Raw genomic sequence first — 14,773 nt, forward strand, 5'->3', positions numbered from 1 at the left:
TCTAGTGAACTAGACATATCATACTTAAGTCTCACATACAAGCCATCACATGTCAACATTAAGGCATATCAATGACATTATCTACAACACATATCTTAAACATATCATGGCAACGTATATATATAATCATCATACTTCATATGCACATATTTACTTCTACTTTAAACATTATCATATCAACATTAAATAATTTCAACATGCACATTCCCACATAACCTCCCGGAAAACCCAACACATATAAGATAATCCGATTAAGAAGTTAATTATAGAAAATTACTTTTGTTGTGCTTCCAGCGTGAGAAAAGTCATGTATCTTATCCCAAACGATATGATAAACTAGCTTTACTCTTTACTTCTCGAATGTCCGAGCACCTGATCAATTTTATAAATAAAGACGCGAACATCAAATACTAGACATTTCAAACACGTCCAAAGGAAATATATTACAGTCATAACCTATTAAGTAGTCTCGTTACTTATTAAATAATACTGCTATATGGCTCTTCATGACTTAAATAAATATATCTCATGAACTACCACATTAAAATTCAAGTAGGCATTAAAGTACGGCATTTTCTCATTTGCACTAGCTCACGACATATTCTAATTCATGAATGACAAATCAAAATCTATGTACCTTAAAACTCACGTGTCTTTTAGCTAGAAGGGAATGGGATTCAAGTTCATGACATATATATAATATATATTGAATACTCCTTTGACAAAATTCAATAATTAATCAACCCATGATAACTGACTTTACTAGGTTCATGCACCTCATATTAGTAGCTCATGTGTACCCAGGTAAACATATTTGTTTGCTTAGGATATTGCATATTTTATTAACTAATTCACCACCACATCTATGTAATTATCATTTAATGACAAAAAGTAAAACCATCTATCAAAGTTTACAGCTATACATCATGCATTAGTACCTTGCCATATTTTAGAATACCCTTTACGAAAATTACAATGCCAATTAACCGACTCATATTTTAGAATACCTTGCATTAGCTATGATGATAAGGAACCCCTCATAAACCGATGACGAACACGTAATTTAGTCATAGAAAATTACTGCATGTTTTAAACTAAGTCTTCCCGACCTTTCTATCCCGTTTCTAGACTTTTATATGGATTAACAACGATATCAATTTGCGGTTGTTTCTCTATCAATCGAAACTCCATGATTAGGGCTACATAAATACAAAGCTTTCATTACATTAATTCTTTCGCTGACGTATCTAATGCGGTTTCATGTTTCAATATTATAAGAAGGTAACTTTTATGATAAAACTTTAAATATAAACCCTACGTAAAGACATTACGATCAAGTGAGTCACAGTCATACTATATATATATATATATATATATATATATAAAAGATACCAGATTTGTTACCTGATCAAATAGAATGTTGATCTTACGAAACTATTCGAATATGCTAACTCGCATAGACTAACTAGCACCACAACAGGGAGTTTCAACTAACAATTATGGAAGCTGCGTTTACGATTTTCTTTTCTTAGGAGATGACCAGCCGTAGACTATAAGGAAGAAGAACCCTAATATTTTATTGAGTTTGAATCGTTTTGTACGTATAGCTAAGGTCTCTTTTATTTTAATACAAATCCTACATAAAGCTGGCCCATTTTATTAACAAAGTTAATTACGTGTTTCTTAACCCATCAAGCTAATTAGTCCAACATTAATATATAGTTCACTTGTTAAAATATATTTTAGCTTTTATTCAAATTGTGACATATCGAGTCCAACTATCTGTTACCTTAATCATTATGTAGCTATAATACTTATGCATATAACACACATTCAAGCATATTATGCATCACAACTAATTACATTTTAGACACATAAAACATTTAAATATCTCAATTAATCATGCTTATATGCCACAAATTAAATATTAGAACATTAAATATATACATTTGAAGTGACATACGAAGCATGTTGACCAACACACAAATCAACAAGCAAACATGAAAAGTTCGGGATATTACATTTGATTACCTTATTTATCTTGTATTTTAGATTTATCTTGTATTTTAACCATCTTACCTTAATATTGATCATTTATCAGAATATAAAATTCAAAATTTATCATGTAAATAAAAATTAAAATTTATAAACTTAAAAAAAACCCTTTTATATGGATTAGAGTTTCAATTGTTTAAGAGAAACATTCAGACATTGTTTTTAGTGACATGATTTTTAGTAATAATTCATTTGATTGCACTTAAAAGAGTACTTCTCGAATTACTTGCAATCTATATTATGACAATAATAGTGGAAGTTGGAGGACTAAAAACGTCTTTGACTAAAAGTCCGGTCAAATACCCTCCGTCCCAATTTAAATGTCTTATTTTGACTTTTGAAGTCTTTCTTTCACAACTTTGACCGTAAATTGTTTCGTGTGTATTATACAATAATTTATATAAAATATATGGATAGAGTGTGTTTTATATGTATTTTTCATTGATATAACTTTCATTGAGTATTAATTATACAAACAAAAATAATTATGGTCAAAGTTAGAGAAAAAAATATTCAGCAAGTCAAATTTAGAAATTTAAATTGAGATGGATGGAGTATGATGTGAGCATTTTGATCGAATGGTGGAAAATAAATGATGAATTTCATTGTAAGGTCTAGGTTTTTTTTCATTTTTCTATTTAAAGGATCTCTTATAATATCTATACTTCTATACTATAAAAAATAGCCCCCATGTTGAAAGTTACATGAAAAAAATGTCCAAAATGCCTTGATGATTATATTATAATATTAGTCCTTTATCTTTAATTAAAACATCTGTATTCACTCTTTACATCAATTACTTTTACATCAGTTATATACACCACTCGACGCCGCCTTTACCATAAACAATCATCCCCACCACTATACCGTCTCCGTCAAGAACACCGCCGCATCGCACGGGTACCATGCTAATATATAAAAGAGGTATATGTGAAAAAGTTCATTCACAAATAAATACATCGTATTAAACTTAATCTTTTCTTTGTACATATGTAATTCTCGCATAACTTTACCCTATATAGGGCAAGGTTCATGTGAGAACTATTCACGTATGAACATAGGTGATATAATAATAACTTGATCTGTTCATATGTTAACAAATTTGTTCACATACACCATTCATATATGATCATAAGTTCTAATTTAAAGGTTCTCATGGTTCTTCCAATTTAAATGGTTCTTATATGAACATTTTCAACCCTATTATATGCATCCAAGATGAATGCACAAAACAAAAAAACATGATTTTCTCGATTTTGAGAAACCAATGTGTTGTTAAACATTTAAATATTGCTCATTAATTATACACTATGTTAGTTTTATGAACTTTTAATACATCAAAATGTAGTTTTTAAGTGTTCTCACTGTGTTCTTATTTTAAGTCTGTTCTTATTTGATTGTCCATATATATATATATATATATATATATATATATATATATATATATATATATATATATATATATATATATTGTTGTTAAAACCCTTGTCTTTATTCAAACTAGTGGGTCTATAAGCCCGCATTGCGGGCCGACTTCAATGATCGTATTTACGTGTACAATTACGTTCGAATGTTTGCGATATATTATAAAAAAAACCAAACACGCATGTTAACTGACAACTAAAAATATATATAAGAACATAAATATATGTCTATGTTTTGCTATATCAAACATAAATAAATATAATAAACCCATTTAAAAGTTTGTATAAACACATATGTTTTATTTAGTTAAAAAAAAAAAGCAAAACTGACAGGCAGTTGCACAAGAAAAAAACAAAAAATCTTTGCAACGTAGTAAAATCCGGAAGGTAATACATGATGAAACATAAAAAATAAAATGTAAAAAAACCCTTAAAAGACACTAAAATAACCCTGCTTAAAATTTTGTCATATTAAATGCATATACTTTACCATTTTTATCAAAGTACCACTAGCACTTAATATGAAATAAACACACGCTGTCATCTTGTGCATGATCCTATAATTAATGCAATTGAGGTAACTTGATGTTTCATCATCTTTTGCAAAAATATACTCGTAGTAATCTTATATCCAATGCAATTTAGTTGGTTTGATGCACTGTTATTTTAAAAACAAACGACGGCTTAAGAAAAATCGATTGAAACTTGGAAAGGAATTAGCGAAAAAAGTAAAGCGTTGCAGATTGTGCAAAAAATAGTCACCACTTTAGCAAATGTCCATAGCGATAGGCTTCCGATGATGATATGATGCTGTTAATGCTCAACAAGTGGCTAAAGAAGGAAGACTTGATATTGAGTAGTCAAGTAAATTGCAATCTCATATTTCATTAAAAATGTTGAGTTTTAACAATAATAAAGTCACCTTTTCTTATCATCATCATTCAGGTATGGATGAAAATGGTGATTCTTTTGTTTTTTTCCAGGTTCATTTTATTTACTATTAGGAAACTCTACCTTTTGGTTTTAATGTAAAGAGGATACGAACAGGAATGGGAACCGAAATGTGAACGGTATATTAGTTTGGCGTTAATCTGGCTGTCGTAAATAAATGGACTTGAAAAGTGTTAGAGGGAAAATTTAAGAAGGAATAATAAAAGGGCAAATTTGATAAAAATCATAAAATTAATGTAGTTAATATGAAATAATAATTCCTATAAAAATATGCTACATATTTAATGTTTCTTACATGTGCCCTTAGGGCATATATTAGAAAAACCACAACTAACGTTTGGCCAAAGCTATAAACAAATATCATCACGATCACTAGTCCTATCAAGACTTGTGATGTTCTTTGTCTATACAAATAAAGAAAAGACAATTCATAAAACCACCTGGTCAAAAGGGATAACACCACCAGGAAGACTGGTCAAAAGGGATAACACCACCAGGAAGACTATTAACGGCGACGTCGCCGCTAATAGTGCGGGCCCCCATACCTGTAATGGTAAATCTGACAAGAAATTAACGGGGCCCCTGTCAGTGTCAGAATATTAACGGCGACGTCGCCACTAATGCCCTAGTGGGGTTGACTTTTGTCTGGTGGTGTTACTTTAAGTCTTAAGGAAACCTATACCACACAAATGAATGACATATATATTAATATTAAACCTATATACATTTCACTTTTAATGACTACAAAAATGACTGCCAAAGCGCATAGTGGAAGGATTTTTTTTTCTTGGCACTATAATTAACATTTGTATGTGAAAATAATAGGTCCCTAAACTGGCCAGAGTCTCAGATAAGTAAGTTCGAACCATACCAAACCCACTCACTCGCCAGAGGTTAAGGTTACCCCGCAAAACAACCAGCGATCTATTATGTCAGCCAATGACTCAACAAGGATTTACAAATGATTAAATACTGTATTTGTCACCATGAAATATTTCTGAATAATACCATGTTAGAAAAACCGAACACAGATAAACATGGGTTGGGCGGGTTTAAGCGAACCCATTTTTTGGGATATATGATAGACAGACATGTACATGGCAATCCCCACAACAATTTCACTCTCAACAAAGCCATAAATGAGCTTTTCTAAAATTTGCTTTACCTCCCTCTGTATAATTCAGAGTTCATGTAGGTATATAATAAATGCACAAAAATTACGTTAACGGGACTGCCACAGAACTACCTGCAGCACACCGTTGTCTCCGGGGACGTCTAGTTGTCTTTCCCCACCCTGTTAGGCTTCTTTCCTCTAACCCCACTACCTCCGACAATGGAGGTGGCAGCGGCGGCGGCGACGGTGGTGCTGACGGAGTGGCGGCAAGAGGTGGTTGGACTGCCACCGCCAGTGACTTCCGCCTTCCCCTGGTTCCGTTCCTCCTCGTCAGTCCTACATTCCATGAATGCCCTGTGGCTTTCATTAATCCACCGAATATTTGAAGATCTTCGGTTACCTCATGCCTCGAAAGAGAAACCAGCCCCGGAAAGATGTCCCTTTGGAAGTCCCTCCTGGGCCTACCACGTCTAGCTTGACCTCTTCTTGGTCGGGTAGGTCCAGCCATCGGGCCCGCTTCTTCGGGCTCCCGAAAATCAGGAGCCAAAGGCTTTGGCATGTAATCTTCTTCTTTAGTCGGCTCTAGTTTCAAAGTCATCTCCTCATATTCATCTAACTCCTTTGAAACAGCCCCCGCATTTTCGATTACATCAACTAGTAACAGGAGACGGTCATTATCATCTGAGCAAACCGCCACCTCAGAGGAGGAGCCAGCTTGATCTTGCTGACTGGACATCCCAGTAATCGCAACTATTGCTTCAGCTGCCACCTTGGCAAGTGATTCATCATTACAATCATCAATTTTCTTGACCACATCAATGGCTTCCTCTTCTTCAACCTCTGGGACAGCAGGAGCTTCTAAATCAATATCCAGTGTTATCTTCTTTACATTATCGCTCGAGCTTTTAACAGATTCGGGTACTAGAACATCTTCCTCTTCAGTCAAACATGAATTCAGGTCAAAATGATTCTTGACCACCTCGATTTCTGTATCTGTTTCTTTCTGTGTATTACAAGTCTCCACGTAAGCGACATTGATGTCAAATCCTTTGTGTTCCATTTCTGTTTTTATTTGTCCATTTCCATGGCAACCAAGAGATGCTGAAGTAGAGAGAAGTGATGAAGAATCGTTTTTAGTAACACAAGAATTCCCAAAAACTGGAAACCCAAGAATCTTTCCATTATTACCCAATGTAGCACCTTTTTCCCCACGATCGTCATAGCGGGAATCATTATTACCCAAAGTAGCACCTTTTTCCCCGTGATCATCAAAACGGGAATCATTTTTACAGATAGCTGGTTTAGCTTGAAGCCATGGTAACGCTGGTTGATCACATTTTCTTGCACCATTGACGTCACTATTTAGATCAGTGCCTTTGGTAGTATCAGTCAAATCTATAAAGTTGGAACCCTTGAAGAAATTTTGAGACCTATCGGAAAGATTATTAAAATTCCGATTATCAAACCCACCAGAAGGCAAGCGACTACATGGATCTTTTGACCCGGATGATGACCCATGAAATAATCCATTTGGTGTAAAGCATCCATTTGTACGCAACTTGTCTCCAAAAACCACATGGTTCTGTTGAGATGATAGAAAAGACGGTTGTTTCTGAAAGGAGGTCAACTTATGAGTAAATGTACCATTCGGTTTTCCCCGTGTGTTTCCAAAATCTGGGGAATTCGTGTATGGGTATGGATTCGATGTACGTGAAGTGGGAAAGGGCAAAGGGGTTTGGTTAAATCGGGAATGATCCTGAATTCTGGTAGAAATCTCGGGATAAGTTCCAGGTGTAATGTTCATACTGCTTCTATTATTCCCTGGTAAAAGAGAGAGTACCAAGTATACCGTTAAATCTACCACGAATATATAAGCATTAGAAAAGACTGCAAATTTATTTAACTACAATAAAAACAAAATCAAAACATAAAACCTCTGCCACATTAAGAGTAGTGATGGCTAACTATGCACGTAGTAAAATAAAGTTCAAGTTTATAACTATTACTAACATTAGAGACTGCAATTTCAACATATTTAACTAAAATGGGCTGTTTGGGCTTAAATATTATCTGTAATGGGTCATATAGATAAAATAAAAAGATAAATAAACAGAGTGGAAAAGGAAATAGGTCAAATTGGTTGAAACTTGAATGTCGTCCAACTCCTAATATGTGTAATTCAAGTTTAATTATAAGATTCACTTAATAGTTTAACGATTTATATAGTTCGAAAACATAAGCAGACCCACCACCACTCAAATATCTAATCTACACTTAAATAAATACAGGACATATTGTGGACCAAAATCAATTAGGTCACAAAACTGTGATAACGACAATGCACGAATACACAATTTAAGTTGATACATCACCAGATAAGAAAAGTTGTTGAGGTGCCTAGAAACCTAACTTAAACAGCAAGTTTGTATCTCTACTCCAGGAACTACTCCCTATTTGAGTTAAAAAGCTACAAAATTATCCAACTTCGGCACTTTATATGCCAGCTCTAATCATAGTTAATAAATAAAAATGAGGCAAACAAAGAACTTAAAAGGAGACAACAAAACCATTACCTGCTTCACGCATATTGGATAACCAATCTCTTCCATTGCCTTTTCCCTCTAGCAATAGAGGGTTAAATGTGCCACCAGGTCGTCCACTATGAGACTTTTCAAAGGGCTCATTGGTTGGGCCAAGAAACTGTGATCCTTTCGGGTTAGCCGAAGGACCCATACCATCAACAGACCTGTGAGCCACCACCGTTTCTTCAACATTGATGGGTTCATTAAGATCTGCCAATCCATTGGACCCTCTAAAACATGGACCGAGTGAAGCGTCTTTATAACTCGATTCTTCGGATGCCTGCTTATATTGAATATCCTCCGGTTCTTCTTGGTCAATGTCATCAGGTGGGAGTTCAAGATCAAATAACTTTTTTCTTACTTTTGAAGGTCTGGGCTCCAAGATTTCACAATCTTTGAAACTATTATTATTCCCTTTAGAACAACTTAAAGGAGAATTACTAATATCTGCTCCGAAAATTGATGGTCTAGCAGCACAGGAGTTGGTCAATGGGAAGCTCGGTATTTGCCATTTGTGACCATCTTCATACGGTTTTTGTGATGGTAATAGACTTGAAGATGATGATGTGTCGATAGAAATCCTATGCTTATGATACTCCTTCCTTTTGATTTCTTCCATCATGTCTCTTTGTCTTCTATAAAGACGATGAAGTTCATAAACCTGATTTTCCAAAAATAAGCTTAAATAAATTAGAACTACCATACAGAAAATACCTGATTCGAGATATAAACTGGTACTTTGTAAATTTAGCTTCAACATTTATAACTTCTTATCTCTGAAATTTTTACAGTCTAGTAAGCTTAATGTATTTAGGGTGCTTTCAATGTGCGCTTTGAAAGTCACCAAAAGATTATTGAACAATCATAATCATATAATCAAGTGTCATAAAACGGGTGGTGTGTTTGGATGTCCTTTTGATGTTTAAAATTGTAATATTTAACATGTTAAGTTGTTCAAGTGTTGGCCAAATATTGATAATTTCAGCTCATATGAAAAGGATTATCCAAAACTTAACATTTGACCCCTAAGTGACAATTGATCAGAAGCTACCCTTATTCATCTGAACACTAGAATATGATTATTGCGACTAGAAGTTGCAAAATAGCTTTAAAACGCATCCGAAGGTCAATGTGTCAGCTTTTTGTACCTGATTCTTAAAGATGGCTTCATGTTCAAGCATTCTTGCCTTTAATGCATCTTTATTGCACCCCGGGTAAGTATCTGAAATGGTCCTTGGTATGAACCCGTTGTAATAATGGCTGTTAGCGGAAGGTTTGTCTCCGTAAAAGACAGGCCAGCTGCTACTATTAGAATCCTCATTTGCGTCCCTCATGGAGTACCTTTCAAAAGAGCTTTTACAGTGTACTTCAGTTCCCATTCCTATTGATCAAATTTATAAAAGTTAACTATTGCAAATACAAATTTTTAAGTATCGGTGCTGCAAAGTTCACAAGCAACTATCAAAAACGCACATTTGAAGTCTTAATGATCCAGAGTTGATATTACAACATTTTGCATAATGACAGGGAATTAATAACATTTGGACCTTAAAACATGGAAACTAATCTATGTAGTATATCTCCACTTACGAATTAAGATATACATATTAAAAAAGGGGAATCTGGGCGTTCCACATGATCCTTGATTCTCAATCTTATCGTGAAAAATGCCATGATAGCTTTTCAGCCAAATCTTTGTAGCTCGGGTTAAGATGGTAGCAAGATAACCACAACTTCGGGAAAACAACAAGATTTCCCAAATCTTGTAAGAAATTCGAAAGTGATTAAACAAATTCAAAGACAATGGAAAACCAAAAAGTAATACATTCCCACAAATGACTTGAAGCAGCAAGATACAATGCAATCTTATGCTTATAGTCAAAACAGGTATCTAACCACGGCCTATGAAAATGAGGTGTGAAATTAATTCCCAGAACAAACCGACAGAATTCATTGACTAGAGATAGAAAAGATTTCATAATCATAAATTAGAAACAAGAAATTTTGTCAATGAATCTACTCTAGTATACTCTGAAATCACATGTGCATTTGATATCCATTTAAGTAACCTCTAATAAGTGCCATACGAAATGAAAATTCAGTGAGCATTATATTCTTGTAAATTTAGACTAAAAAACGCCACAAGATATATCGTAACAGGTTATATATTATAGTTGTTTTGTTCATGGTGGACATGACGACATGTTAGCAAATGTATATGATGCAAATGTCAAACTATTTACAAGTTCCCGATAAAGAAAAAATATGGTTTACTAATTTAAGTGAAACACAGCATGTAACAAGTCTGAAAAACTAATGCTTATTACATTAGCCATATGCCCATATCATGATTATACATATGTACTAAAACCCTTGATAATAGCTGTCTAATACCCAAAAAAGAGAATCGACTTCATAATCTTTCTCGTCACAAACAAAAACAGAGTCTTGTTTCAAATTTAACATTTAATTATCCTGAACTAATCAAGCCCCAAATTTAGCTTTAAGTCCATTTCAGTTAAATAAAATTAAATGCAGCAATCAATCACATGATACAGTTATTCAATATAACCTCAAACCATTTTGTCAGGTTAAACCAGCTATATCATATAGACATATCAATCAATTATATATATGTATATATATATATAAGCATATATATCTATCAAAATTCAAGCAATCTATCACTGTAGGCACAAATTAAAATCTTAAGAACCCTTTTCATATACAAGGAAATTTGTGGAAAAAATAATTCCCTTTTACTACTTAAAATTAATAAGGAATCTAAAAATAGACAAAAATAACAGATCCCCAATAATAATTTAATCATTCATAACAAATACTTATTCTCAATTAAGTAAAAGAAAAAAACCCAAAAATATATTAAATAAAAATCAACCTCAAAAAAATCTAAAAACTATAATTAACAGTAAATTAACAGAATTTACCTTAGACCCACATCCTTATTTCAGCTCTTCAATAATTCAAAGATTCACTTATTCATTTAACAAGTGAATAAAAAAATAACAATTAATTATTAATTAACTAAAAAATTGTTGGAAAAACAATACAAAAACCAGCATTGAAAGAGGTTAGATCATATACAAAAAAAATTATATATAAATAAAATTATATTTATATTTATTATTAATTAAAAAATAAAGATTTTTTGATCTGCTGGGCCACTGTAAAAAAATAAAAAGAAGAATTTTTAGTGAGAGAAAGTAAATGGGTATTTTTATTATTTCTAGAGAGAGAAAGTAGAGTGTGTGTGTGTGTGTGTGTTTTGTAGAGAGAGAGAATAATGAGAAAGAAAGAGAGAGATCCCAGATAAGAAATCAATCTTTCTTCACACAAACAAACGACCTTCTTCTAAACAACAACAACAGTGACATGAAATTTGTCAACATCCGGTCTCCTTTTTATTCTCTGCTTTCTTTATTATTATTATATTATTATTATTATTATTATAGATATAGATAGATATATTTTTCTATTTTATTTCTTTTTTACACATACAGATAGATATACTACAAAAATGATATACTCCGTATGTAAGTATACATACATGAGTATTTTTATTATTTCAGGAAATGAATAAGAAATGTGAGCATTTCTAGATTCTCTCTACCTTGCTTTCGGTACAGATATTACTAATTAATAAATGAATATTTATTTATTACTATAACTGTCCAACATGTATTAATTACCATATATAATATCATTTCATATCATTATATTTTATGAGTATTGTATTTTCCTACAAACTCTACTTTTTATATATGTTGTAACGTTTAACATTATGTGAGTTATAATAATTGACTTTCAAGAATAAGATACAAATTTTACTCGATTGTATACGAACGAATCGAAATATTTGTAATCTAGTTTGTTCTTTTACTATTTATAAAAAATCTACACCTAAAAAATTTTAACATCACTTATTCACGTCTTAATACTAAATCACCTTCGGGCTACTTTAAAAACTAACTACAGTACATCTTTTATTTAATGTTTGTATGGAATTAGTTTAGTTGATAGATATATTTGCCTATTTATATGAATTTCAAAAGGTTAAATTGTACAATAAGGTATCCAAGTTTGTTAGCTTTTAAATTTAAGGTATTCAATTTTTATTTTATTTTTTATTAATAAAGGTATCCAAAATTGTTAACTTTTAAATTTAAGGTATTCAACTTTTTTTTTTTACCAATAAAAGGCATTCAATTTTTCAAAATATAAAAATAAAACTTTTTCTTGACATTTCTTAACCGTGGTTTTTGTTAACTTTTCGTACATGGAGGGACCACTAAGATGTTCAGAACTATCTCTATCCTTATTCTTAAACTCAAATATCTGAAGTCTTAGATATCTGAACTTCAGATATTTAACATTTTGGATTCAGATTCGGATAATGAAATTCATAATTCGGAATTTAGACATCTGACTTTAAAAATCCTCGGGAGTTACCGTTTTTTTTCATCCACCAACACAACATGAATAAATAAATCGTCAACGAAAAATAAAATAGGGTATCCAAAACTTAAATTAATAAATTCGAATTTTTTGAAATTTCGGTACTAAAAATCAAAATATTTTACTCCAAAAGTCAAATATTCGAGGTTTGGATATCCGAGATTTTGGATAAAATTGGATCAAATTACGGGTTCGAATATAGATAGTTCATAGTTTTGAACACCCTAACGGTTCCGCCATATACTAAAAATTAACAAAAATCGCAATTAAAAAATGTCAAAAAAAAAAGGTTTTAATTTCATTTTTTGAAAAGTTAGAGACCTTTTATTTATCAAAAAAAGTTGAATATCTTAAGTTTAAAAATTAACAAACTTGGATACCTTTCTGCGCAATTTACCTATTTCAAAATTTAATTCTTGATATAAGATAGTTTATGATTAATTGAAAGAGTTTAAAAATAGTATAAATTTGATACTAAAAAACATCTTTTGTTTAATGGGTTGGCTTTATTATTTTTTTTTTAAAGGCAGCACGGATAAATGTCAAGCACCCCTTATGTGGATACGTCTATGCCGTTTTGATTTCTAACACAATGGTCTATGTGTTAGATGAGCATGACATTGCTAAGGCCCTCATCAGCCACCAAATTTACATGTGACATGATTAAAACATGAGACCCCCATAAGAAAATCAATATTATAAAAAACTCCTGACCACTATGCTAACACATCAATGGTAGGTTGGTTTTATTATTAGTTTTAATTTTGTTATTTAACTTATCTTAGTCAATGATATGATTATCTACCAATATATATATAACAAAGTCCTAAATTCTTTTATGGAGAAACAAGAGACGTTAGATGAATTCAAACTTTTAGTTACAACTCTTAAATCAAAATAATTAGATCATTACCAAATTTATTATTAAGTTTACACAACATTAGTCCTTCTATTTTATAAAAGTAGTCAAAATATAACAATATATATTTAATAATAAAATATATATTTTAGATATATATAAATTTGGAAATAGTTTATTAAAAAAATATGGTATTTTAAAACAGAAAACTTTCATATGTACATATCAGATTATGGATATTTACAAGGTATGGCTTTAATACAATTACAAGTTCACATCTAAGTTTTCTATCATTTTTCTCAATAAGATTTTATGACAAGTTAAACTTCTATTAATAATTATAAGAATAAGAATAGAAACATATAATATTTAGTAAATCTTAAAAACCTATTCAATCAATTATATAATATTTAAGAATCTAACAATCTAATAAATATATGATAAGGGTATTCCGATATCATATACAGACTAAATGTTTGAAAAAAAAAACAAGTATAACTATAAAAGAGGGTTTTAAAATTATCTTTAAAAAGTTAAAGACTATTCTCTTCAATCAAATAATTTATAACCCTTAAATCACGTTAATTATATTAAACTATCTAACAATAAAATCATTAGTGTAACGAGTTGTGAACTTTCAGCTAGGATATGTCTAGAATTACATCACTTAAACAACTTTATGTTGTTCCTAGAGGCCACTGTGAGTCTGTGACTTCCACATTTAAAACCACAAACAATGGACATCTAGCTTTGGTAGCATTAAATCACTTATAAAGTTGTGAGAGTAAAGACTAATTACCTACATTATTTATATATTTTAAAATGTAATGTTAGTGAAAAAATGATACTTCCTTTGCAAAAAAGTAAACAAAAAATATCATTGTGTCAATACCCCAACGGTATCCTAAGTTCCTCAGTGGAGATTTGGCCTACGGAGACCTTGGTCCAAAACCTAGAAAGGCAAAGATTTACCCCTAATTAGTTACCGTGATGTTTAGCGGACTATTGAGCATTTTAATCTTTTGCTAATTGTGATTTAAAAGCTTATATTTGGTATCATTGTATTTCTTTTATGAACTTAAAATTAGCATCTGAATTTTATTGAATTCACATAAGTTTATACATAATTATCATGAGATTTTAAAATTCAAGGGTATCCAGACTCAATTGAATAATATAAATTATATGATTATAAAACAAACACTTAATAAGGATTTAAAAAAAAAAAATACATGGACTAACTTTAAGCCTTTATAATGAAAATACACAATATTTAAACTAACAAGCAACACTAATTAAAGCATAATATTGT

General features: G+C 31.4%; 1 protein-coding gene across 1 annotated transcript; it reads right to left on the reverse strand.

Annotated features, from left to right (window-relative positions):
• Positions 1-5,384: 5,384 nt before the first annotated feature.
• Positions 5,385-11,231, reverse strand: LOC122583386. Its single transcript, XM_043755798.1, has 4 exons — positions 11,075-11,231; positions 9,275-9,507; positions 8,118-8,787; positions 5,385-7,365 (listed from the first exon to the last, which is right to left on the reverse strand). The coding sequence occupies exons 2-4, from the start codon at positions 9,503-9,505 to the stop codon at positions 5,648-5,650; spliced, it is 2,619 nt and encodes an 872-aa protein (XP_043611733.1). The 5' UTR covers positions 9,506-9,507; positions 11,075-11,231; the 3' UTR covers positions 5,385-5,647.
• Between the last annotated feature and the right edge of the window lie 3,542 nt (positions 11,232-14,773).

This window comes from Erigeron canadensis, chromosome 1 (assembly GCF_010389155.1).
Source record: "Erigeron canadensis isolate Cc75 chromosome 1, C_canadensis_v1, whole genome shotgun sequence".
NCBI lineage: Eukaryota > Viridiplantae > Streptophyta > Magnoliopsida > Asterales > Asteraceae > Erigeron > Erigeron canadensis.

Coding starts and splice junctions, on each gene's coding strand:
- LOC122583386 (XM_043755798.1), bottom strand. CDS start 9,505: ATGGGAACTGAAGTACACTGTAAAAGCTCTTTTGAAAGGTACTCCATG. Junction 8,788..9,274: donor AAGCCATCTTTAAGAATCAG/GTACAAAAAGCT, acceptor TTGGAAAATCAG/GTTTATGAACTTCATCGTCT. Junction 7,366..8,117: donor ATCCAATATGCGTGAAGCAG/GTAATGGTTTTG, acceptor CTCTTTTACCAG/GGAATAATAGAAGCAGTATG.